At 43.3% G+C, this 25,163-nt stretch overlaps 2 protein-coding genes and 2 non-coding genes across 4 annotated transcripts in view; 1 reads left to right on the top strand and 3 right to left on the bottom strand.

The window, feature by feature from the left end:
- Positions 1-139: 139 nt before the first annotated feature.
- On the bottom strand, positions 140-10,048 carry LOC133424969 (receptor activity-modifying protein 1-like). The gene is made up of 3 exons (XM_061715590.1): positions 9,726-10,048; positions 7,395-7,533; positions 140-1,009 (listed from the first exon to the last, which is right to left on the bottom strand). The coding sequence occupies exons 1-3, from the start codon at positions 9,778-9,780 to the stop codon at positions 754-756; spliced, it is 450 nt and encodes a 149-aa protein (XP_061571574.1). The 5' UTR covers positions 9,781-10,048; the 3' UTR covers positions 140-753.
- On the bottom strand, positions 2,448-2,521 carry trnai-aau (transfer RNA isoleucine (anticodon AAU)). Its single transcript has one exon. It is a non-coding gene; the product is annotated as a tRNA-Ile (tRNA).
- On the bottom strand, positions 4,318-4,391 carry trnai-aau (transfer RNA isoleucine (anticodon AAU)). The gene has a single exon. It is a non-coding gene; the product is annotated as a tRNA-Ile (tRNA).
- Positions 10,049-16,166: 6,118 nt separating the features above from the next.
- Positions 16,167-25,163, top strand: part of LOC133424882 (receptor tyrosine-protein kinase erbB-4-like) — a 382,181-nt gene continuing 373,184 nt past the window's right edge. Inside the window, exon 1 of the mRNA XM_061715451.1 lies at positions 16,167-16,519. Coding sequence (XP_061571435.1) covers positions 16,456-16,519 — 64 coding nt within the window. The 5' untranslated portion in view covers positions 16,167-16,455. The remainder of the gene's footprint in view (positions 16,520-25,163) is intronic.

Below are 25,163 nucleotides of genomic sequence, written 5' to 3'. Positions count from 1 at the left end.
TTTATGAGATGATATGAATAATTTTATAATCTCACTCATGCTATGATAGGTATGCAGTCCATCTCATAGGACAGTAATCATTTAAATCGATCAAAAACGTGATTAGATTTCATGATGTTAAATAAAGGTACGATATCTGCACTATTCAAACACTGAACTTTATTCACACATCCAGACAGAAATCTCTCTTTGAGAAAAATAAAAGACAGAAGCAAATATTTGACAATGAGATTCAGGAACATAGACGGTGAAATAACTAAACATGTGGCGATGTCAGGCCTCAGCTGCACATGAAACAGAACCCCAACCTTTTGTTCAAAGCTTCATCTTTCTCCCCACTTTCTCTTCCCCTCCCTGCCCTTTCCCCACCTTCTGGGAATCATTCATCCAAGCCGGCTGACTGTCCTCCTCTCTACTGTTATTTATGAGTTCACGAAATGTTTCGGGCCATGAGAGCAGATTGTAATTAAAATGCAAGGCCTCAGAGTCGCCTGAATCTTGCAGCACTATTTTACCGTGCTCCTCTCCTCTCGGTGATGGTGTCCACTAAAGCCCACTGCACAGATCACAGCGGGATTCATACCACACAGATGTTTTATTGCATTTTTGCTGCAGTTTAATATTTTTAATGATATTAAATGGTTCCTGTGCAGCTTTACTCTTCAATGTCGTCATAATAATAACATAAAACGGGTTCACAACTCTCTGGCTCTCTGCTTGTCATGAGTCCATGAGAGCCGAGGTCGGGGGTCACTAGAGCACTCCCTCCGTGTGTTTACTCCTCCACACCACCACGGCGGTCATCAGCAGGGTGACCAGCACCGGCACGGCGATGAACGGCGCCAGGACCCGGATGGGCGGGTCGCCGAGGAGCCGGCCGGTCAGAGCGCAGCCTGGGAAGTAGTCCCGGTGAATCCGCATGAAGAAGCCATCGACCACTTGATTGGGCCAGAAGCAGTCCAGCCTCAGGGCCACCTGGTAGGTGCAGTTGGTGAGTCCCTCGTAGATCCTGCAGAGGGCGGCGACACACAGACAAACGTACATTCACCAAGGGATCTCTGGCTGCACGGTGAACAGTGGCACATGAATGCTAAGAGATACATTTTAAGTTTAAAACATCAACTAATGATGTCTTTCATCCTGCACTGATTTGCACTCTTCATGTTGAACTCTTTACTCGGGATGTCTTTGAAACGTCCTCTCAGAGCGGATCAGCAGTGTGGGATTCCTGTTGGTAGGAAAAAAGGCAAAGGAGTCTCTAGAATTACCAGCGGGCTTAACACGGCTAAATATAACTGCTAGGTGGGAGAGAAATGGAGATGCATACCAACAGGGCAGCATTGCACCACAGCGGGCAGGGATTCTGGCCCGGATGGCGCTCTAATGCTTAGAAAGACTGGCCCTGTTGAACATGTTTATGCTTTACTATGTGTATTTTCTTTAGTTTTTTCAGTTTGATCTAACATGAGGTGTCTTCAAAATGCTTCCACCCCTGCTGGGGCTCAGATGGCAGCAGAATCGATGGCTGTGAATCCAGAGATTTGCTGGATACGACCCAGTTTTCCTGGTCCCCCGTCATGGTTGGCGATGTGTGAAAATGACGAGACGGTCCGGGTGATTGGGAGGAATCAGATTCAGGGCCCAGTTGGCAGGAGTTGAAGCAATCGCAAAGCGACTCAAGTGATGTTTCCATTTATAATAATGTGCAAACGTTTGTATTCCCTCAAATAATAATATTTAAAGGAGCTTGAGGCTTAAGAAATGAGACTCTCTAGCGCCACCCTTCACCACGACGGCCGTTGGGGGTACTGCAGCCAACAGTGAAGCCGGCACGGGAGAACGGGGAGAACGCACATGCAGCGTCATGTGACGTCACATCCGCAGCCCAGCGCGGGAAATTTGAGACCGAATTGCAGCACATTTTGCAGCACACAGCCTGTTCAAGGCAAAGGAGAGATACACTAGAGGGCTCATTCTTTTGGGTTTGGAACGCTTCATCTGACATTATTACTAGAAAACTTAAAACGTATACGGATTTTTTTCATAAATCCTGCCACAATCCGGCCTCAAGCTCCTTTAAGAAAAAAATCGAATTGTGTCCTAATATTAGAAGAATACAACCCCAGACGGACGGCAAGATATAAGTGTTTCACCTTGCATTAAATATTTCAAAACAAATGAGGCAATAAAGGAAACTAAAAAAGTGGGCAATCCTAAGTACCCCCATGGTTGGATAACACAAGATTCACTAACTTGAGGTGAAGAAATTCAGTTTGCCAGTTTTTCAGGATTCACTTATGGACAGCTAGCTTTAGCCTCATCACAGTTGATTGGTTGAGATCTAGACCCTGATCAAGTAATTCCATGACCTTAATTCTTTTAGTTTTTTACTCGTTGTGATGAAGAGCCATTCTCGCTAGGCCAGCACTCCCCAAAATAACTTAGACTGGCCAGTACGGGGATCGAACCCGCGACCTTGGCGTTATTAGCACCACGCTCTAACCAACTGAGCTAACCGGCCATGTGTTCAGGATATCAGACGTCATTTTACACAGCACACTGCCAGTACATGGTGGTGCATGACTTATGACTTTATATCCCTGTTTTATGACAAACATTTGCACCAAAATTTAGAAATTGTGTGAGATAACCTACACCCTTCCTGCTCCCACATAAAAGGATCAGTTCCAACAGTACGGACCCGGCAGCTGCACACAAGTCAGCAGTAAGTGACGTTAATTTTCTATGTTATTTATATTTGTCTAGGGGTAACACTGGAGCTCCGGTGAGTGGCTCCGGTGGCTCCGGAGCCACTCACCGGAGCTCTATTAGTAATACATTTTTCTTCCGTTTATGGTTTCAGATCTTCCAAGCAATTCACCTGTTCAACAACACCTTCAGAAGACATGCATCCTTCCTTGAGCCAGCAATAGTGCATAAAAAATAGTGCATTATCTATATATATATATATATATATATATATATATATATATATATATATATATATATATATATATATATATATATGAATCTTTTTCAGATTTATATGCAATAACAACTGCTTTTTTTTCTTCCATTGCTTATTCATTTCACTCTTTGCATTGTCTTAACCTAAACCCTTCAGACCAAACAGCAAACTTCCAAAATATCTGCTTTTGTAGAGGCCTGCTAACATACTGATGATAAATTCATCAAGGATTGATGATTAGCTGCACCTGACTGAAATGTGCCTTCTTAAATCCTACAGAAGTCATAATAGGGTACTTAGTATTGCCCTCGTGATATTTTCTTCGTCTACTGTTTCTATTCTCAGCATCAAGGGTGTATGTCACTTTAGATGACAGCAGGAATAACACAGCTGGTATGTAGAGGTGTTACGTCTCTGTTTACATGTATATAAACAAACTACATTTCAAATTTTTATGCTTTCAAGGGTGAAAGCTTCTCTCAAATGTAAAACATCTGGTTAAGTTTAAATGTATATGTTGGAATCAGGGATATTCAGTTAAGATTAGGCCTCACTTTGGATAAAGATGGAAGGTTACAGACAGTGAAATCCTCACAAGTACTGTAAAAAGATGGTTTTGCTAACACAGACAAGATTAAATGAGACAGATTTGGGAGTTTTAGAAGCTATGATCATTAAATTGTGTGTTATAGTTTTTGACATTTTAACATCACGTAAAAAGATCTGAAAATTTAGGAGGGAAGCTATAAAATTCAGTTTATACCAACACTGTGTGGTACATCTATACTAGAAAAAAGATAAAGAGCGCTCTTAAAATCCAGAAAATACAACCTAATACATGGTGACTTATAACTTTATATCCCTGTTTTATGACAAACATTTGCCTCAAAATGTAGAAATACCGTGAGATAACTTACACTCTTCCTCCTCCCACAGGAATTAGAGGTGCTGCTAATAAAATGAGCTTGATAAAGTGATCATCAGAATGCCTGCATAAACATAGCAGCGTTGGCAGTGTGAGAGTTGATCATGGTACATTTAGAAAAAGACTGCACACGAATGATTTGGAAGTGACGCCTCTAAGAATGTGGCTTAAGTTTGTAAAGTAAAATTTGAACAAACTTCATCACAGTTGATTGATTGAGATCAATACCTTGATCAAATCATTCTAAAGCCATTATTCTCGAAGTTTTTTTACTCATTGTGATGAAGAGCCATTGTCACTCATACGCTTCGAACGGTTGTCCTGACAACATTTTACCCATTTTTATCGTAGTTAGAACGATATCCTCCAGACCCGAACCCACCTCTGTTACCGCTAGGACAGCACTCCCCAAAATATCTTAGACTGGCCCGTACGGGGATCGAACCCGCGACCTTGGCGTTATTAGCACCACGCTCTAACCAACTGAGCTAACCGGCCACAACGGCAGGTTTATACATGTCACAACTCACTGCCAGTACATGGTGGCGCATGACTAATTACTTAATATCGCTGTTTTATGACAAACATTTGCCCAAAAATTTAGAAATTGTGTGAGATAACCTACACCCTTCCTCCTCCCACAGGAATTAAAGGTACTGCTAATAAAATGAGATTGATATCATAACGCCTCCATAAACATAGGAGCGTTGGCAAGTCTGTGAGTTCATCCCAGGGTTCGCCCGTTTGCCTGGTAAAAGTTAAATCTGAACAAACTTCATCACAGTTTATGGTTGGTTGAGATCAATACCTTGGTCAGGTCATTCCAAAACCTCAATTCTTGAAGATTTTTACTCGTGACGAGGAGCCATTCTCACTCAGACGCTTTGAACAGTTGTCCTGACAACATTTTACCCATTTTTATAGTAGTCAGAACAATATCCTCCAGACCCAAACCCACTTCTGCAACCACTAGGCCAGCCCTCCCTAAATCAAATCAAATCAAACCCGCAACCATGGTGTTATTAGCACCACGCTCGAACCAACTGCGCTAACCAGCCACATTTTCAAGATAATTAAAGTCATGTCACACAACTCACTGCCATTATGGGTGGAACTGTTTTTGTGCAGTTAATCCTATATAAGGCCTTTGGCATAGTTGTCGGAACGATATCCTCACATTTGCTCAGGAATATTCTTTAGTTTATGGTCCACTGTGAAGCACAGCGGTGGAGGAAGGGTGTTTGGGACTTTCACTAACCCAGAACATTCTGACTCGTGTTTATAGATATAGCCCCTCGAACTGTCCGAACTGTCTGTTTAAGGTATACTGCTTAAGAAATGTTTTTAATATGAATACATTGATAATTGACAACTTCTCCCTCACAGTCTCTTTTATTTGCTCACAAACCTGTTTTTGCCAAAGATTACGCTTTAAAAGACGTATGGTATGAACTGATTTGAGAATTTGAACAGCGACAACTTGACCCATGTAATTGTGAAATCTCTGATCAAACTTGAAGAGAGAAGGCTGTAGCAGAAAAACACAAGAAAAAATTATGTTTTATTGAACCGTTATTGACCCAAATCAACCAGGGGTCCCCACTAGAGGACTTGGTATTAGGGCTCTGATAATCATGCCGGAGCTGATATTCGGGAGCGAGAGAACATAAACTGCAGACATATCACTATCTTGCTGCATTCAGCAACAACGGACAGTGTTTAGCGTGTCTCCAGGAGACAAAAACTAATGTGGCGATTAAGAGTTTCTCTAATAGAACACTACTGGCTGTAAAACTCCACCCTGTAATTAGTCAGGATGGGGTTTCCAGCCATCTGAACAAGTAATCTGTCTGCAAAATCTTCAAGTGCAAGTCAAAAACTAGATTCTCAACTGTCTGACAGCGTTGGCGCTTTAAAAGGAGACGCCACACGTGTGTGGGAGAGGAGTTTACGCAGTTTATAGCTTTGATTGCCTGGATATTTTATTTCCAGTGTGATTAGTTGGATAACAAACCTTCTGTCGTAGACTGCTGCGCGACATAACTGCAAACCCTCAAAATGCCTGGACAGTTTCTTTTTTTAGCTGCCACAGTGCACACATGCTCATACCAGCAGACACAAAAAGCACCGACGCCAATTATTTCGTGGACCATGAGAGCGCAGTGAGCACTGTTTTGACTGTAGCTTATCCTGTGGGCCCCCCAGCGCCTTTCATCCTCCTGTCTGACTCATTCCCTGCAGCTAATGTTTGGAGAAGAAGCCACCAAGCACCGAGACACTGTCTCACACAAAAACACTGAGGATTTAATGCCACAGATGAACAGATGCAGAAACAGAGTCATCGTGGACGACAGTGACCCATCAGCCAGAAGCCATTGAACAGTTACCAAAGGGTTTCCACAAGACAAGATGCAGCATGTGTTACAACTGATTTGGTCCATAGTTTAAAAGTCTGGATGCTAAAATGTTTACTAATTAACTGCTAAATAGCTGAACTCTGAAATCAAGCAAGAATACGAGATGAAGTGGTTGCAGTGCTGAAGAAGAGCTGATGCACCAATTGGACTCAAGGAGCAACAGCCAGCTGTCAAAGTTGATGCCAGTGTGGAAAGTATAGAAAGTATGTTGAAGGACCACTGGATGGCTGGCTGTAGGGGGCGGGGACAATTTCTGTTGGGAGGTTGCTCTGATCAAGCTCTGCTGGGTCCTTGCTGGGCTCTGGTGGCACTGATGGGTTCAAGACCACCGCCGACTTGGTGAAGGTCAGCTCACAGCTCAGGTGTGCCTTTCGGATAATGTTTAAGTAGGGACATCTTAAAACAGTATGGATGGATGGACGGACGGATGGATGGATGGGCATCTTTGATCACAGATTAGCTAGTTCGTGGAGGTTAGGGTGGCATGTTCCCACCAGCTGCCCAGTTAGTTCATTCAGCCCATTTACCCATTTTCAGTTTAAAGAAGGCTCCTGCCTGAATGGGTCAGAACGGTCCGTCGGGGTTGAACAAGAACATAACGGACATCTGCGTAGAATACACCGCCAACCAGCATGATCTTCTGCAACTGACGAAGGTAGCCAGAATTCGATTTCTAGTAGTACTACAAGGTGTCAGGGTTTTGACATTTCCCCCAGTTTTGTGTTTTCAGTTCTGCCCCTCCTGTTTCCCATCTGCCCTGATTGTCTGCACCTGTGTCTCGTTATCCCATGTGTATATCTAGTCTTGTCTTTCCCCTGCTCCCCGTTGGTCCGTACTGTTTGCTCCCTCCATGTTCTCTAGTTTTTGGATCCCTGATTTTGTTCTGCCAGTTTTGATCCTGCTCAGCAGCGTTTTTGGTTTTGTCTTTGTTTAATAAATCCTGCTTTTTGCAAACTCCTGAGTTTGGGTTCTCAACAACCACACCTTGACACAAGGCTTGTGAGCCAATTTTATTGGTATTTCAGCAAACGTGCCAACTTTTTTCGTAGGGAAACGTAGAGTGTTGCGCTGTAAATGAACTTACTCCGCTGTGTCCGTCCAGCTGCACCACCGTCCTCGGTCCAGTCCTCCCATGTCCACCTCGAACTTGGCCAGGCAGAGTTTATCGATCATTGCGTCATAGAAACGCCTGTCGCAGCCTGACACCGATGGAAGGGCTTGAGCTAAGAAAAAAGAAAAGAAATGACAAAAACACACCTCCTTTGCAATGGATGAGAAACTAAAAAAAAAGCAATGTCTAATTATAAATATACAAAAGATTTAACAAAGCACGGCGGTGTTATCTGCTCGTTTTTCTTCTTCTATAATGAGGAATGTGTTTGTGCAACAAACAGGGTCACGTCCTGGCAGCGGTTATTCCTACTGGCTCGTTTCTCCCCTATTAGGCTGTTACTTTCACTAAGAAAAGATTTTAATTTGCAGCCGACTCCCAGTCCCACTTGTTTACTTCAGAGATGTGTGTAAACAGCCTCTTAATGTGGAGGCATACCACAGCCCTCCCACCGGAGTCCAGGCCGAATGCACCACCGCGCAGTGGGAGGTGGAGGCTAATAAAGGCCTGTGTGGAAACGCACAGGTTGTTGTTAGGATGGAGAAACACGGTGATCCCTGTCTGCGCGGGACTGATAAGAGCCAGCTGTGAGGCTGCTATGTTTGCTCAGATGCTGCTGGTTCTCCCGGGGCATGGAAACGCTCCAAGGGAGGCTGAATGTGTTGACCCCCTGGGTCCGGAGGGAGAGAAGCAACAAGGAGAACCTGGAAAGCAGCAGGGAGATGGTGCCGCAAATACTCAGGAAAAATCAAGTTCCAATCAACTTGTTTACATCTGACTGAGCTGGAGGGATGTTGAGCTTCACTTTACAGTCTGGAGAAAACTTGGACTGACATTGAAAGTTGCATCCAGCGTGGCTTTAACCGGAGCGGTGTCCCATCCTCCAGGAAATTTGATGCTGCAAAGCTACAAGGTTTGTGCTCTGCAGCATCTGGTATTGCTTTGTGGATCAAAATTAATTACACCCAAAACTGTAGAAATGGAATAAATAAATGACTTGATGCTGCAAAAACCAAAACACTTTGACTTTTGTGCAACATTTTGCTGTTAATGTCAAGCAGCAACAACTGGAAGTATGTTCAAACTTCAGCTTTCAGTTGAAGATATTTCCCATTTCATGCCCCAATAGAAAAAAATGTTGTGATCTTGGAAAACGTCTTCCTTATAGATGAACAGAAGTGTCTAAATTTTATTTTCTTTACAACATAGAAAAAAAATCAAATGTTGAGAGACATATTGCCATTTCATTTTTAATTTGATGGCCTTTTATGACTCAAAAAAGTTGAGACATTAAATTGGTCCAGGAAAATAACTAATTAATGTCCTTAATTGCTTAACCGTTGAAGAAACAGAGACTCTGAGGAAATCTCTGGATGCGTAGGACCAGGCCTGGACACCAGTGATCCGTGCGATCTTACGCAGCACTTGTAACCCCACACTGCCCCCACTGCAAATAATCCCGAGGGCGGCACAGCCCAGTGTTCACGGTCCCAAACCCTGATACAGGAGAGCCGTGTCAGGAAGAGAATCCAACAATGTGCCAAATCAATAATTAGATTATGGAAATCATTGTATGGGGTCAAGATCTTTCTAACCGCTGTTATTCACTATCATACCAAGAAGGAGCCATGTGTGAACAGGATTCAGAAACAGCAGCCTTTTCTGGACCAAATTGTTGCCGAGACTGAATGGATAACTGTCCTGGAGGTCACATCCTCTGGACTGAAGAAAAGATGGATGGAAGAAGAGATGGACGATTGAATGTGTTACCACCATTTCAGTGTCTGAGGGATGGGCAGCTTGTGCATCTGGACGGGACACGGCCGTGCTGGAAGGCATATGCAGGGTTTGGATCAACATCTGCTGTAATCCAGATAATATCTCTTCCAGGGAAGGCCTTGGGTTTTTCAGCAAGCACTGAACTGAATAATGCATCTTTGGCTTGGTAGAGGAGTCCAGGTGCCGGCCTGCAGTCCAGACCTCTCCCCAAGTGAAAACATTTGGTGCATCATGAAACAAAAGCTACAACAAAGAAAAGCTGCTGAAATCTGATATCGGACAGGACCAAATTCCTTCAACCTTAACCCCACCGACCGTTCTCCTTAGGTCCGATATGGGTTTATGAATATTTCAAATTGTAACATTTTAATTCTCAAAGCCATAATAATAATAATAATAATAATAATAATAATAATAATAATAATAATAATAAACAATCCCCCAAAATTAAGATTGTGCATGAGTTGATTGAAACCTTGATTAAAACACTGAGACAGACTTCCCGGCTCACAGGCACACACCTACCTGCCAGCAGCAGCAGCAGCACCGCTCTCAGGAGCGAGGGGCTCTCCAGGGCCATGCTGAAAACCAACTCCAGCACGCGCCTCCTGTGCTCACTCCCTGCAGGTCAGCAGCACGCGGCTCATTCTCACCCCACTGTTTCAGCCAAAGCGTCGTTGCAGGACCGCCGGCACCGATAGGGAAGAAGCAGATTCACTGCAGTTTGTGTGGTGCTCGGTCGGAGGGTTAGGTGCCAAATGAATGTGTGTAAAAGCCCCCCTCCTCCTCAATCACAGTGTGTCATCTGAGCCCTGCGTGTCCTGCTGTTTGCAGTGTGGAGCTGCTCACAGGGGACAGAGGCTCCAAAATTAGTGTCAGGCTCTATGAAGCAGAATCACACTGGAAGAAAGGCCACACAGAACACTCCACATCCACATTAAAGGAGACATACTCACCCCCCCCTTTAAAAATAAAAGCTGACACAATTTCCTGAGGCATTGATGAACATTTCTGACATGTTTTACTGAAAATAAACATAGTAGAAAAGCCTCCCCTTTCAGGCCATGCCTTTAAAATCTGTTCAAAACAGCCAGTTTCAGAGGGTGGAGCCAGCAAAATGACACCCCTCTTATTGCTAGGCGTGCCTTGTTTGAAATTGTTGTCATAGCTTTGCATTATCCACCTACAAAGAAGAGCAAATGTAGCGTGCTTGGGTGCAGATGAAGACGAGGAAGCTGCAATAATCTTCTCTTATCTGGAGCTAGCGGTCTGTGATGTCACAGCACCCTGCAGCCACAAACAATGTGTCATGGTTGGGTTATGTTGGAGTTTTCGAGTTTATAGCCTCTTCAAATACCAAAATAAATATTCTCAAGCATGTTTTGAACATTTTTCTTAACAATATGTCCCATTTAACGCAAAACTGTGTAACATTTTCATCCTCAAAGTTTCATAATCAGGAACTGCAGCACGTAGCTTCATGGTGCAGCCTGGATCACTCTTGTGAGAACTAACTTTCAGGTTGGCTTCTAATTCGCTGAAGTTACTCAACTCGCCGCTCATCCAAAAGCCAATCAATCCGCATCGACTCCCATTAGCGACTGTTATCGTTATGCTAACATGTGTCGTGAACCAAGCCTTGGGTAAATGTCATTTTTCATTTCACCACAGAAAACATGTTCAACAGAATATTTTGCTGTAAACGTCTGCTGGCAGCTCTGCAGATATTTCGGCAGGGATCCATTGAAGGAACATGCAGCCAAAGCTGACTTTGATTGACGTATGGTGAACGTATTCCGGTTGGCTTCCTGACCAACATGGCGTCTTCAGAAACCAGTGGGACCACCGGGTGTCTGGTGCTCGGTTGGTGCTGGGTCCTGGTCCATCACATCTATCTATCTATCTATCTATCTATCTATCTATCTATCTATCTATCTATCTATCTATCTATCTATCTATCTATCTATCTATCTATCTATCTATCTATCTATCTATCTATCTATCTATCTATCTATCTATCTATCTATCTATCTATCTATCTATCTATCTATCTGTCTGTCTGTCTGTCTGTCTGTCTGTCTGTCTGTCTGTCTGTCTGTCTGTCTGTCTGTCTAAATGTAATTAAAAAAACAACATTATATGTTATATATTATATTGATTATATATTAAAATGCATATATATGCTTTAGGTTTTTACCAAACTTGGTATTAACCATTAATATGCAGATTAATATCCAGAAAAAAGAAACCAGTGGGTCACGTGACCTAATATTTCATCCATTGTTTTTTACAGTTTTTCTCAGTCGCTTTGGTGCTATTCTCAGATCACTCTTAACATTTGCACAACACTTAGTGCATTTCTCAGAACAATTATCACAAACTGCAAAACCTAGTGGATGACCTGCAGAAGCGCGTCACTTGCTCAAAATGGATTGTCTATCCCTCAAAAGCAAGTACTCATGTCAATGAAACTGTCAGTGTCGTCAAAATGAGAAGTCCTGTCACCATCGTTTATGAGCATGATAGTCAAATGGCTTTGTCATGTTTTCATTAGGACACTATATTCTCTAAGAGTTTTCTAATGTAAAAAAAAAGGTCAGGACTTGGTGACACTACCTGAAAATGCTCAAGGCAGAACTATACACTACTTGTACAGCCATTTGAAAACTACAGTAAAGTTACACATTGCTGTAGTTAGGGGAGTAACTGAGTACAAGACACTGAATATGTATGTTTCACATTTTTACTGTATGCTCTTTGCAATTCTACAGCATTGTGCAAAAGAAAAATACACTACAGTCACTAATTTACTGTAGAACAAACATAAGAAACAGCTTTTTGGTAAAGCTGTGCACAAATGTGAACAATACACTATAGCAGTACATATTCTAACTGAACATAGGTACAGTAAATCATTCTGGCACATCCAGACGTTCCTGTCTGTCTGGCCACATATTTTCATCTACATCACAACGGATATCATCCCTTGCAATGCAACGAGGAAAGTATCTTCTGGAGTGGCGAATCCACCCTCTGCATGAATCTGCTGTGATGTCGTCACATGCTGCATCCATGGCTGCTAGCAGGGCCATTTGTGTATGTGGACGCCGGTCATAAACCTTCCACCTCCAAGCAGAAAAAAACTCCTCAATCGGATTAAGGAATGGGGAGTAGGGAGGGAGATACTCGACCAGCATCCTGTCATCATGTGCAGCAAACCACTGCCTGACCAGAGGTGAAAGGTGAAAACGGACATTATCCCATACAACGACATAATTGCTCTGCTGGCCTCCACCCCTCTCATTCTCGGGGATTATATCCCTGTAAAGAGAGTCTAAAAAAGTGAGCAGGTGTTGTGTATTATATGGACCAATGCATGGGATATGGGTGAGGACTCCATTCTCCGAGATGGCTGCACACATTGTGATATTTCCTCCGCGTTGGCCTGGGATGTCATTGGTTGCAACTAAATGCTTCACACACCTCCTCATGAGTGAAAACTGAAGTTCACCTGAGAGCAATTGTTCAATTTAGAGAGATTTCCAGGAGAAAATGATAAAGAAAGGTATTACAGTAAATTAGCTTGACACAATTTGATAACTTGTTCAACAATTTTGTATGTAATGACTAAAGCAATGAAATGAGGACTATTAGTTTTTTAGGAAATGACTATTCAGCGTCCATAAGTATAGTTCATTTTGACTGACATGACATAAACAAATGATAATGTTGTAAAACAGCAGAGAATTGTATGAGAGCAACTGATACATGTCCAAAAGCATTTGCAATTTGTTCAGAGGAAGGAGAAACTGCTACTATGATGTGGACAAAGGACTACATGTTGTGGAGGTTGAACTAATAGTTATGAGAACTTTCATTCTGATCTGAGAATAGCACCAAAGCGACTGAGAAAAACTGTAAAGTATATGGTATAGTCCATGTGACCTTAGGGTTAGGTATTGGGCTTGGGCGTTTCTAGCCTGTTTTTGGGGGTGCTGCAGAACCCTTAAATTGAACCCCAGCAACCCTAAAATGTAAAAGATTTTTATTTTTTGTTGTATGTCCATGATTAATAAGCTGACAAAATATCAAAACCATATATAGTTTATCGTTTAAACGTTATATTTTAACAATAAAAGTACAGCAGCACCCCCATGCTTTGAGAATGGTTTGCCCCCCCATCCTTCCCGCCTTCACCTGTCCCGCAGCTGAGCTGCAGAGAGTCAGCGCTGCCAGAGGTGAGGTGGGAGTTACCTGGTCTAAACCAGGATAAGGGACACATTTCTGTACTTCTGCCACTAAATACCAACACATAATCATCATAACCGGTCATTATTTCTGCTGCGTTTAATTATATATCATGTTTATGTTCTTAGGTAGGAGTTAGTTGACGTTTTTACCTACTAGGAAATGTTACAGGTGGTCTGATTAGCTGATTAGCGAAGTGACGCAACTGATGTCCATTAACGTCATATACTACTATCCTACTGTGTGTGTGTGTGTGTGTGTGTGTAGACGGACAGACGGACAGAAAGCCCTATCATGGACATACAGATGTTTTTTTAGAAAAAAAAGCCAGGTTCAGGTAAGAGTATGATCACGTGGTGTGACGTCATTTCACACTGCAACTCAACTGCATTCAATTACAATGATGTCATTTGGATCAATTCATGTCATTTATTATATATAAAAAACATTGGTTGTTATTTTATATTTGGTTGACAGTACAAAGAAAGAGGACTTCATTAGAATGATTTATTTATTTTTTTATATTTATGTAATTTTTCATCTAGTTGAAAATAATATATGTATGATTGTCAGTGCAAAGAGGGAGAGATGAAAGAGGGGAAGAAGAGGAGACAGTGCAGGCTCAGGAAGAAACAGGTAAGAAAACAGACAGAAACTGTGAAGCTGAGAAAGAAAAAACATTTAATTCACTATTTAATTTAATAACAAAGTATGAGAGAAGAAAAATACTGATACTGGAAAAATAAAAGGTATGACGCTACATTTAAGCTTGGAGTTATAAAATATATATAAATGCCTCGGCTACAGATTGTTTAAATGCGGTACATACGATTTGCAATATCTGTATGTACAGATATGTTTACCTTAAATGTACAAGGAAGACATATTTTTGTACTAAAAATATGTTGGACAGTTACTGTCATCACAATAATGTCCTGGTGCAGGTCTGTAAAAATAAAGGCAGCGAATAACTGCCTGGTGGTTCTTTTAAAGTTGATTTTGGTCAGTCGGACTATTAATTGGTGAAATATGATATATACTGTATTTATTTTATGGTTACAATCAATTCCTCTTTTTCTGTGACTCAGCATTTCAGTAACCTTTCTTAGATATATTGGTTTACTCAGTGTTTCCTCTACCTAAAATGTGTTATGGTTTCCTTTCATAAATGTGGGAATGATGGTGCAAAATTGCGTTAAAATGTTCAAAACAGTTAAATGTATCTTGCCTCACCGGTCAGCCCTCTGGGTGCTCACTAAAGGTGCTCTGGACAAACATGAGACCAGCCTATTGAAACACATTTTATTGACATTACTCTTACTATTTTACTGCAAATAAGCAAGCTCTTTTGTCGTCCAAAGCAGACCCAAAAATCAACTATTTTGCTTTAATTTCATCTTTAATTTGAACTTATTCTCTCTAATATGTGCCGTTATCTTCTCAGAGGCCAGATAACACGCCGTTAGACTCATTAGGAGTTTTTAATTAAATGCCCGTGAGTCACATTTCCGCCATTACTTATTTATTACTTGTAATGGATTACTCTTCACCGAAAACCATTGTTCTGCAGCCCCGAAGCGGGCTCACGTCGGGGACCCGTTCTGCGGCACAAAAGGCAGAATTAGCATTTTCATGTCGGTCTCATATCGCTGCAGATCTCATGCAGCTCAGTAATGTCTGTAATTGAATGTTTTATCTGAAGATTTCCGTACAGGAGCGGAGCTGAGAGGCGTTCATTAGTATTCCCGGCGCTGCGCTGCCACCCAGCGCGGATGTGTGACAGAGATCCTGCAGATCACACTGCGCTTTCATGTGTCTGCGTGGAAACACACAATGTGGGCTTTAAATCCCTTCAAATATATTCAAGATTTAGGAGTTCAAAGCAGAGCCAAAAAAAAAAAAAGATGTAAATGTCTGCTTCATCGACTGTCTTTTGCGCTGAAAGTTTGTTTTGTCTTTGTTTTAACGTGCCGGGGATGAGTAGATCCCCACAATGACCACTAGAGGGAAGCAGAGGACGATAAATAACCCTCACACCTGCCAGGCGCGCAGCCGCGTCCACCGACTTCTCCCAGTCCACCCGTATAAATCATGATGTTTTCCTGCGTTTCATACACTTTGATACACATAAAGAGCATGGTGGACTCAAACTGTTACCGTCATCAAAGTTGTGTTGGAGCTTTGCAGAGGAAACATTTCACATTTTACATATTTTAAAAACATCGCAGCTTCATTATGTCAAATATGGGCTTTTATTTTGAAATCATTAACTTTATTGACTCTGATTGTGACACTCTGACACAAAGGTGCGATGCATCTAATAAAACGGGATTTTGCATAATGATTTCAGATAGGCAAAATATAAAAAGAAGGAAGAAAGAGGAAAAATAAAGAGAAGAAACTGGCGAGGGGTCCCGCGGGAAACCAAACCAAATTCCGCTGCCGACAGGTGCAGTGACAGCAGCAATGAGCCCTGATAGCCAACCAGGAGAGGTGTTACGTGACCGTGGGCGGGTATCCAAAAAACAATAAAGTAAAATAAAGGGGGTAAAATAGACGCTTAAGCTTTTTGTGTAGGATTTAATTGGCTGAAAGGGGTGTCCATCACGAGAGAGGCGTGTACCGAGCGCCCCCCCTTTCTGCTCCGCTCCCCCATTCACCCCCCACTCCCCCCAGTCCCCCACCTCCCCCAACCACCGGCGCAATGGCAGAGTGAGGAGTAAATGGATCAGAGTATCCGTGGTGGAAACAGACCTAAACACCGGACCGGGAGCCGTAAACAAACACCAGCGAGGCGCTGCGTAAAAGCTCTCCAACGGCGCGGCTCCTGCGTGCGCACGGAAACTGTGGCAGCCGCCAAGAAGACTCTGTTTTATCATCATCATTATTGTTGTTATTATTATTTTTTGAATAATTGTGTCCTGTGGTGAGCACGCGTGAACAACGGGGATATCTTAATTGGACATGTGAGTTACGGGAGTTAACGGCACGATCAGGCTTTCCGAAGATGAAGTTCCCGGCTTGCGTCCTCGTCACGCTGGTGCTGATCCGCTGGAGCGCAGCGCAGTCAGGTGAGTGCTGGTCCTGACTTCAGGAGAGGGGACGAGGTGAGAGGGGCCACACGCCCACCCCCCTCTCCGGAATCCACATATTTAGGGACATTTCACTGCTCAATTCAGCGCTCACTGAAAGATGACGCCGTGCGCCTTTGTTGGCACAAACTTAGAAGTTCACACGCACCTGCAGCGAACTGTGATGAAATTACTCAATTTCCTAAATAATCTGAGCTATTTGATTTGGTGAATCTTCCCAAAGGAAAATATTTTTCAACTGACAGCCGACTTTTTGGTGTCACATCTTTTATTTTGACGCACAACATGTGAAGCGACGCGAATCAACACCGCGGCTGTTTGCAGGGACTGACGCGACCTGAGCTCACGTGGAGCAGTTTTTATTCCTCTCTGAATAATTTATCTCGGCAGATATACTCCGGGCTCTAGGCTGTGGGAAATCAGTGGGCTTTTATCGTTAGGACCCCTGTGGTGTGACTCCCCTGATGAAATCCACTTTAATGAGCCTGCAATGGCGCAACCGAATCACCGATTTATTGTGAAGAGTTTTTTTTTTGTTTTTTTTGGTCACATCTCCCATCAAACAACTGTAACCCTCCCACTGGCTGTCACTGTCTCATTTGGGGCTTGTAAAAGCCAGAATCAGGCGTCTTTACTAATATAATCAAGCTTTTAACCAGCAGAAACACAGTACTGGAAGTTTGTGTATTTTTGCAGTCCACAAATGTCTCATGAGTCCTACACGGGATAATCAAGGGTGCTTGTCGTTCCACCTTCAAAAAAGGTTGAGTTTAGTCTCAGTCTCCTGCGACTGAGACTAAACACACGCACACACACATCCTGCACGAAGGGTGCTGAATGCTGCCTATTAAAGTGGAGTGCATGGCTGTATGCATGCACGGATGGAGGGATGCTCGCTCGCTCGGATGAATGGGGCACAAGAAGTGGCACTTTCACTGCCTTAATTATTCTCCACGCATGCACTCCCATCCCAGATATTTGTGATGCAAATTCTGCCCAAGAATCCAAGCTATGCCTCTTGGGAAGTCCATTGTCCGTGGGTGTTTGTGGGTGTATGCTGAGTGGATATTTGTTCCTCTCTTTCACTTCACTCCTCATTATTTCATTTTTAAGAAAACCGTCCCCAGCATCACATGTGAGGTTGGAGACGTTCACTTGTGAAATGGATATTGAAGCTGTCTGCACGCTCCTGCTGTGAGACGAATGTCTGTAGCGTTCCAGCCAGGCAGTATGCAGAAATATATAAATATATACTCCGAGTGTGTGTGTGTGACGTGTCCTGTGGACACACGTGTGCCAAGCATGGAGGTGTTCACACTCTGAGCAGCTTGATGAGTGTTTTTCTCCGCTCCTGAGCGGCTGTTGGCAGACACACGCCTGCACAGACTCCGGGTAATCTCGGACATGAAAACAACAGAGTGATTCAGAGTTCAGAACTGGCTCCATCAGCGGGTCCAGATGAGACTGATCAACTTTTACCACGCAGCTTCACAAAGCACCAAATATTTGCACAATTGTTCACTCTGAATAAGTCTTCACAAGTCTCTCAGGTAGATTTGTTGCTAGAGACAAATGTGGAACACACCAGGTCTCAAGTGTGCGATTAAATTTAAAATAGAGTCTCAGTTCTACACAACCCGATTTAGTAGGCTACGAAAGTGGACTCAATTTCCAAATCTGTTCATCTCTTTATTTACATTCATGCACTGTGTCTCAAATTATTGTGCAAAGTTTTCAGATGTGCTGCTTCTGCCGGTTTGCTGACGTCAGTCTCAGACAGGCTCGGTAATTAGCGTCCCAGGTGAGGCGACCGTAAAGGCGACCGTCATAAGGAGGCTGCTCGTTCCACATTATTAAGCAGGTTTCACGCAGTATGAGGGAGAAAGGAACTGTTTCTGTAGAGAAAAGGCGTGAAGTAGCGTCTTGTCCCGCAGAAGGTATGAAAACACTGGATGTTGATCATTGTAGTGTGAAAAGATTTATCTGTGATTCAACATGTTCAGATGAAGAAGTTAATCGTATTAAGACACAAAAAATCCATGATCCTCTTGTATCAGGCTTGCTGATGTGAGTAAAGCTGTGATTTCACACACACACGTAGGAGCAAAAATCACTGCTGGTTCAGAAATATGACACTGTTTAGTTCATTGATGAATGCTGGATGGTCCACATGGACGGGGTTCTGGATGGTTGGTGGACGGCTACTGTGTCCCAACGAGACTGCAGCGTCAGCAGGAAGATGGCGGAGGGAGGCTTTGGCCTGGAAGTATAGACGGGGAGTTGATGGGCCTCTTTGAGGAGCCTGAAGCTGTTAATGATCTCAGCAAAATATGTGGCGCTCCCAACTTCACGTTTCCTGTCATGGTATAAAAGTCTTGCAGAGTGAAATCACTCTCAAGGAAGACAACGCACAATACTATCCTGTCCAGAAACCCCTTGAGGCTTGTTTCGGCTGCTGGGGTCAGAAAAGGAGAAAGAAAATCCTGGTGTGGCCTCCGTCATCCCCCTAAACTCAACCCGACTGAGCTTCCTGTCAGAGAATCGAGATGTTTTATATTCTTATGGCATTTTGACCAAAACTGCTACAGACATTTCATTAATATTTCAGTAAACTGGCTGGGAATGTCTCGCCTTTAAAGGTAAATTAAGCAATTCTCTGCAGTTTGAATCCCTTACCATTTAAATTGGAAACAGAGTGATGGGTAGCTGCCTGGCAAACCGAGGTATGGATTCAGCCAATCAGGTTGGTGCTAGAGAGAAGCTGGGGGAGGTTTCTCATGAGCGCTTGAGGGAGGAGCTACGGATGAGACGTCCTCCAAGAATCACCTACCCTACCTTTAACCAATACATAACATTTTATTTTGAGTTGATTCAGAATATTTTTTTTTCAAATTGAAATTGTTTGAAATGTATAGAAAAGTTTCGTTGAGAAGATAAAGTTGCAGAAAACAATCGTAAATTTGCGCTTGAGTTTTCAGAGGATTCCAGAAAGGCATAAAGTTGTTTGTTTTTATTTTCTGGGCTTGAGCTCTTTTTTGTTTTGTGTGAAAAGTTTTTAAACATAACCACAAAGCTGATATCGCAACCATCGCTTTCCCAAGGCCCGTCTTGTCTAAAGTTTGTAATCAATCCAGTCATCTTTGTGGTTCTGAAGACCCAGATTAGGAATTGTCTTCATTTCCATCTCTATTCATTTAATTATCTGTCTGAAAGTGTGTGAAATCTTTGAGCTGCTGCGACTTTACTTCATCAAATTTGCACCAGTTGGAGGGTTTTGGGACTGATTTTCAATGTCTGGAGACGTTCTGCAACCAAAATGTCACATCAAAGATGATATTGTCTTGAACAGTGTATTTATAGGCCGAGCTCAACAGGGACGGCCTTTTCCTCCAACTTTTTGACACTCTCCCTGATTTGAAGTGTTATTTTCTGCACCATCTTTGTGGGGTTTTATCCACTTGCTGATACAAACGAATTTAACATTTTAATCACCCCTGCTGATTAAAATGCTTCGTTCACACAGATGCATGGCTCTGTGAGTGTGTGTGTTTGGGTGACATTTAAAGACGTGCTCTCCGGTGGAATGGCCGGGGGAGAACGAGGCGCGAAGGAAACCGCTGAATGCCAGTATCAAATTACTAAGCGTTTGTCAGCTGGTGCATGCGGCGCTGCGGAGCTGGCCAAATCTTTGTAGAGGGAAATGAGAATGTATTACAAGCTAATTAAGCAATTTTTTCTTTTTTCTTTTTGATAGTATCAGTCTAGACAGCAAGGCCTTTATTTGACAGCATGAGAGATGATGAGGGGAGAATGAATTCAATCTTGCTCTAAATTAGTCAACATTGTTATCGTAAGTTGATCTCCGTCCATGCCGGGCTCTGGTCGCGACGGTTTCCAGCCAACTGATGGAGGTTTTCGGGGTTTCCGTTCATTTGGTAGCGTCCTCTTGTGAACGGGTCTCAGGAGAGAGGGAAAGAGCCTGGAATAAAATCTGGCAGTTTGCACAGAGGAATAATAATTGCGGTTCAGTTCGGGTGACTTTGAGGTGTGGGCTGTTATTTGCTCCCTCTGTCAAGTCTGGACCGTCTCGGCGGGCCGTAAGGGAAGCTTACAAATGACTGTGACGCGTGGGGGTGATGGAGTGCTTTTCCAAGGCCTGAGACAGCAGTACACCACCACTCATAGTACTATCCATCTGAATCACAGCTCGAATTATTATCGGGACGAGTCAAACAAAGATGACGTTGTTCTCACTGCCTTTTGTCTCCAATCTTTCTTCCCAGGCATTCGAAAACAGTCTGGCAAAGTCAAAAGCCTGTTTGCGTGACATTTTGTTTGTGCGCTGGCCGTACAGAGGGGCTTCTGTTCATTGGGTTTGTATACCCCCCCCAAATATTTACAAGTGCAATCCCAACTGCACAGCATGGGAAGGGGAAGACTTGGGTGCAAAGTAGCGGCTTTATTGGCCTCGGCCGTCATCCGCGAGCTTGTTAGTGCCTCGCTATCTGTGGCACTGTCTTTGTGTGTTTGGCAGGAAAGACTTTTGACCCCCCACCCCACCCCCGCCACCACTACCTCTCCGTGTCTTTGCTTCCTAATGATGGGCTTGGCTTTGGTGGTGCCGAAGCGTCCGGTGCCAACTCCTAGTGAGAGTTAGATGAGGCGGTGGAAGACTGAGGCCTGGCGCTGACTTCCCCCTTTCAGGAGGTCTGAGATCTTACTCACAATAGGCAGTGCAGCCATCCACGCGGATTTACTGGAAACATCCTCGAACTGCCCCCCCCATCCTGGAAGGATCACTTTGCTGATAAAATGATGAAATAGAGACGTCGCTGCGGTTGAGTCCTAAGCTCTTGGGAGTAGTAGCATCTCTGCAGTAGCGCATGGACCTGAGCGTCTTTACTATGACATTTTAGATGAATACATTCACCTTTGGAGGCTTGTAAATAAGCCCCCCTAAAAAAGAGAAATGACATGCGGCCTCATTAGGATGGGGCTTTGCTTCCCATAAAGCCTATTAGCAGAGCAGGTCCCTAGTAGGTAGAAAAAATGAGTAAGCGGGCAGAGACGCTGACGAAGGCATGATGCAGAGACACGAACAGGAAACGCAGAGGAATCTACTTTTTCTCTTCTTTTGTCTCACTCGGGCCACTTCAAGGTTTGCTCAGCCTTCCACTTGTAATTCCACTCAGGACAAATGTCTCCATCCTGCGTCTGAGGTGCTTCCTACACACACAACGCAGCGGAGAGCTTTGCAAACACACACACACTCTCACACACAGATCCTGCCTTTCAGTTCAAGTTAGCTTTCACCATTTCAGTTTCTGCTCTCATTGAAGAACCTCTCCTTACTTTGTTGTCTATTTCATTAACTTTCTTCCACTTCCTGCCTCTAAAAATGTAATCTCTCCTTTTCTTTTGGTTTCCTTATCGCTACTTCTTTCTCCCTCACACACACACCTCACCTCTTTTGTCCTAATCCGTGAGCATCTCTCATTGTGCTTCCATGTTATTTCCCAGCTCGGTTTCACTTGTCTTTCACCGTTTCTGCTTTACTTTCCTCTTTAAAACATCTTTATCTTGGTTCCTTTGTCTTTTCATGTCCTCCCTTTGCCCCCCCACCTCCTCCCTCCTCTGATTCACTCTCACACACTCGTCCTTCTGCTAATGAAAGACAGGGTTGTAATTACAACACCTCATTTGTTTCACGGACAGCGTGCTATTGGCATCAACACAGTTTACTCAAATGATCATTTACGAGTAAATGTGTTTGTGGTTGTTGGCTTCAAACCCTCGAGAGGGAAGTGTAGATGACAAACTTTGTTGACATTTGGGTTTTTATTGTGAGTTAGCTGTCGACGGTAGTTGCATGACCATCAAGTTCAAGTGTTGATGAAGCCTATAGTTAATGTTTAAGAGGGTATCTGTGGGATTATGAGTACTACTACATATGAGTACTCATAAGTACTATAAGTACTTGTGAGTAGTTGGTGTCTAACCTGTAGCAGACAGGGGTCTGATGGCTAAGCTAACGGCTAAGAGGAGCCAGTTTTTGCAGCTCAAACTCACATTTCATTGTGATTTGAAGGAACGTTACTACATCGGATCAAACAATCAAATGTGGTGTGTAGAAGGTTCACGTAACCCGTATTTGTGTTCTTCTGGGCCTCTGCGGCAGCTTCTGTCACCTCCAAAGTTTCGGCCTGATCCAAACTCTGCATCTGGCCAATTATGGTTGAAATTAACACGTGTAAATGCTTTGCCCGTTACACCGAGGATTTATCGATTTGGTGAAGTATCAGTAAAATAGTGAAGTATCCCAGAATGCCTTTCACATTAACAATTGTCAGTTTAAAGCTAACAATAGTAAGTTGGTTTCATGGATGTGTGAAGAAATTTTTCAACATATGTGAGCCTGCTAGCTGAGAACATCATCAGATTGTTCCAGTAGCAGAAAGATCAAACTACATCCTCTTCTAAACATCCTCTGCATCCTCTTCTGCCTCCTCTCGTTCTCCTAAGTCGATCTTGTCAAGTGTGAACTTCCAAGTATGCAAGCCCAAACTTGATATACTTGGTCTTACGAAATGACAAGTGTCTTACCTTTCGGTAGACGCTGATTAGCACGTGCTCTATTCAGAAATCAGGCAAAAATTCTGTTGGGAAGTGAGGCGAACAGCTACGTTGGATGGTTGCATGAGTTATATTTGCATAACATTGACTGTAACACGTTGCACTGAGAGGTCTTGCTCTTCTACCACAATCCAGGAAATAAAGAAACCTGCCGTTCTTCACCTGACCACGAGGGGATGGCTCTGAAAGAAACTCCCATGATTAATCCTCATGACGCCCTGTGACCCTCCGCTAGGAGCTCCACTAGTCCTCGTTTCCACAGTGACAGCACTTGTTTTGGATGACTTAGTTTTCAGTAGCGACATCTGAAACAAATTTGAGCCGCATCAATGTAAGTTCAGGTTAGTTAGATAGGTGACCTGAGCTAGCCAAACTGAAAGCTTATTCGGATGTGTTCCAGCTGGCTTCTTCTGTGTGTTTGCCCACTTTTGACAGACTCTGAGTTTTCAGTTTATGCCAACACGACATTAAAGCATCAAAATGACTCTTTTGAAAAACTATGGGTGCTGTCAAAGAGGGCTTTGCTTTCTTTACACAATCTGTGGTTGTTGCACAGATGAAATGTGGAAACTGTTTGAGATGGTGAAACGTGGCTCCTCTGCGACTTTGATTCTATCATCCAACTTCCCATGAAAATGTTTCAGACTGAAAGTGCTGTGATCACTCTACTGAAAGTCAGACACGCACATCTCGAGAGTACCTCCACTCCAAAATAAACAAACAAATAAAAGCAAAACACTAAATATCCATTTGAAATGTGCTCTGTAGCTCATTAGTGAATTAAGTTAGTGACGGTGATGCTTTGGATTTGGACGTCTGAAGCTACACTAAATATCCGTGTGGGACTTAAAGGACTTAAAGGACCTGATCATGTGAGCTGTACAACATGCATTCATGTCTTTTTTATGAAAGCTGTCTTTGATTGTTACATTTGCTGTGCCGTGTTCAGGCACCCGGCCAGCACAGGAAGTGGGACGGTGTTCAGCTGTCTCTGACTGGCAGCACTTCTTTGGCGAAGCAGGATCAAGTGCCGTTGACTTTGTCTTTCACGGCCAGTCGGGGCTTTTTCTCTCAGTTCCTGTCCCCTCTTTCACTCGCTTCTTTGCTGTCTGCTCCGGCTCTCTGTGCTGCACAATGGAGGGCATTAGAATCACAGCAGAATTTCCTTTTTCTCTGTAACCTTGACAAAGTCTTGTGGGTTTTTTTGTAAGTCATTGAAAAGGAGAATGATCAGTGGCCTGTAATCCCTCATCAGTGCAAGTGTTGATCTGACGGTTCAGCCGCGACCTGCAGGATTTCACCTTTGTGTTGCCGGCCATCTATTTCTCTGCCTTGTGATGCGACAGCATGTACATGTTATACACACTCCATCCACAAGACGCAGCTCAACAACCTGCCTCAGAGGTCAAAAATGCAACTATTCTGGATGTTAATCACTAGTTTACTCCATTTGTGTGTGTGTGGTCGAATCTGCGTGGGGGATCGTGCGCGAGCTAATCCCTGGTAAGATATTCATGGCAGCTAATCTGTTTAATTACACTACAAATTAAAGATATTTACTGTTCCAAGACTTTTATGCGACACCCGCCTTAATCAGGGGCCTAATCTGTCTGGCACTGGGAAAGTGTGTATTACTTGGTGTGCGCACTAGGGTGTCTGTTTGTGATTTGATATTCTGTATGCTCCGGCATGCGCAACTGTGTGTTTATCAGGCTGTTTGTTGCCAACGTCTGTCTGTTTCGCTGAGCTTTAATTCTTTCCTGAATGTTTGCCTACAATTAAATGAGAAAAGAAAACAGGAGATTATTGTTTTTTTCTTTTTTTCTTTTTCAGCTGTTGCCAAGGCCGGGAGAGGCATCACTTACAATACCAGAATTATTATGTGATATCTGCGAGGTGTTGCTCCAACGTTTGAAGGCTACCAGCTCAATATTGAGAAAACGCGTTCAAGAGAAATATTTAATTTGGACGTCTAAATTCGGCCCTCAAA

Source organism: Cololabis saira, chromosome 24 (assembly GCF_033807715.1).
Source record: "Cololabis saira isolate AMF1-May2022 chromosome 24, fColSai1.1, whole genome shotgun sequence".
Taxonomy (NCBI): Eukaryota; Metazoa; Chordata; class Actinopteri; order Beloniformes; family Belonidae; genus Cololabis; species Cololabis saira.
Note: the sequence above shows the minus strand (reverse complement) of the source record. Positions and strands in the feature narration are given on the sequence as shown.

Bases quoted from the DNA above. Each gene is read 5' to 3' on its own strand.
- LOC133424969 (XM_061715590.1), bottom strand. From the start codon at position 9,780: ATGGCCCTGGAGAGCCCCTCGCTCCTGAGAGCGGTGCTGCTGCTGCTG. The intron at 7,534-9,725 runs GTAGGTGTGTGC...CTTTTTTCTTAG, and splicing joins GCTGCTGCTGCTGCTGGCAG to CTCAAGCCCTTCCATCGGTG. The intron at 1,010-7,394 runs GTAAGTTCATTT...CGCCCTCTGCAG, and splicing joins AGCTGGACGGACACAGCGGA to GATCTACGAGGGACTCACCA.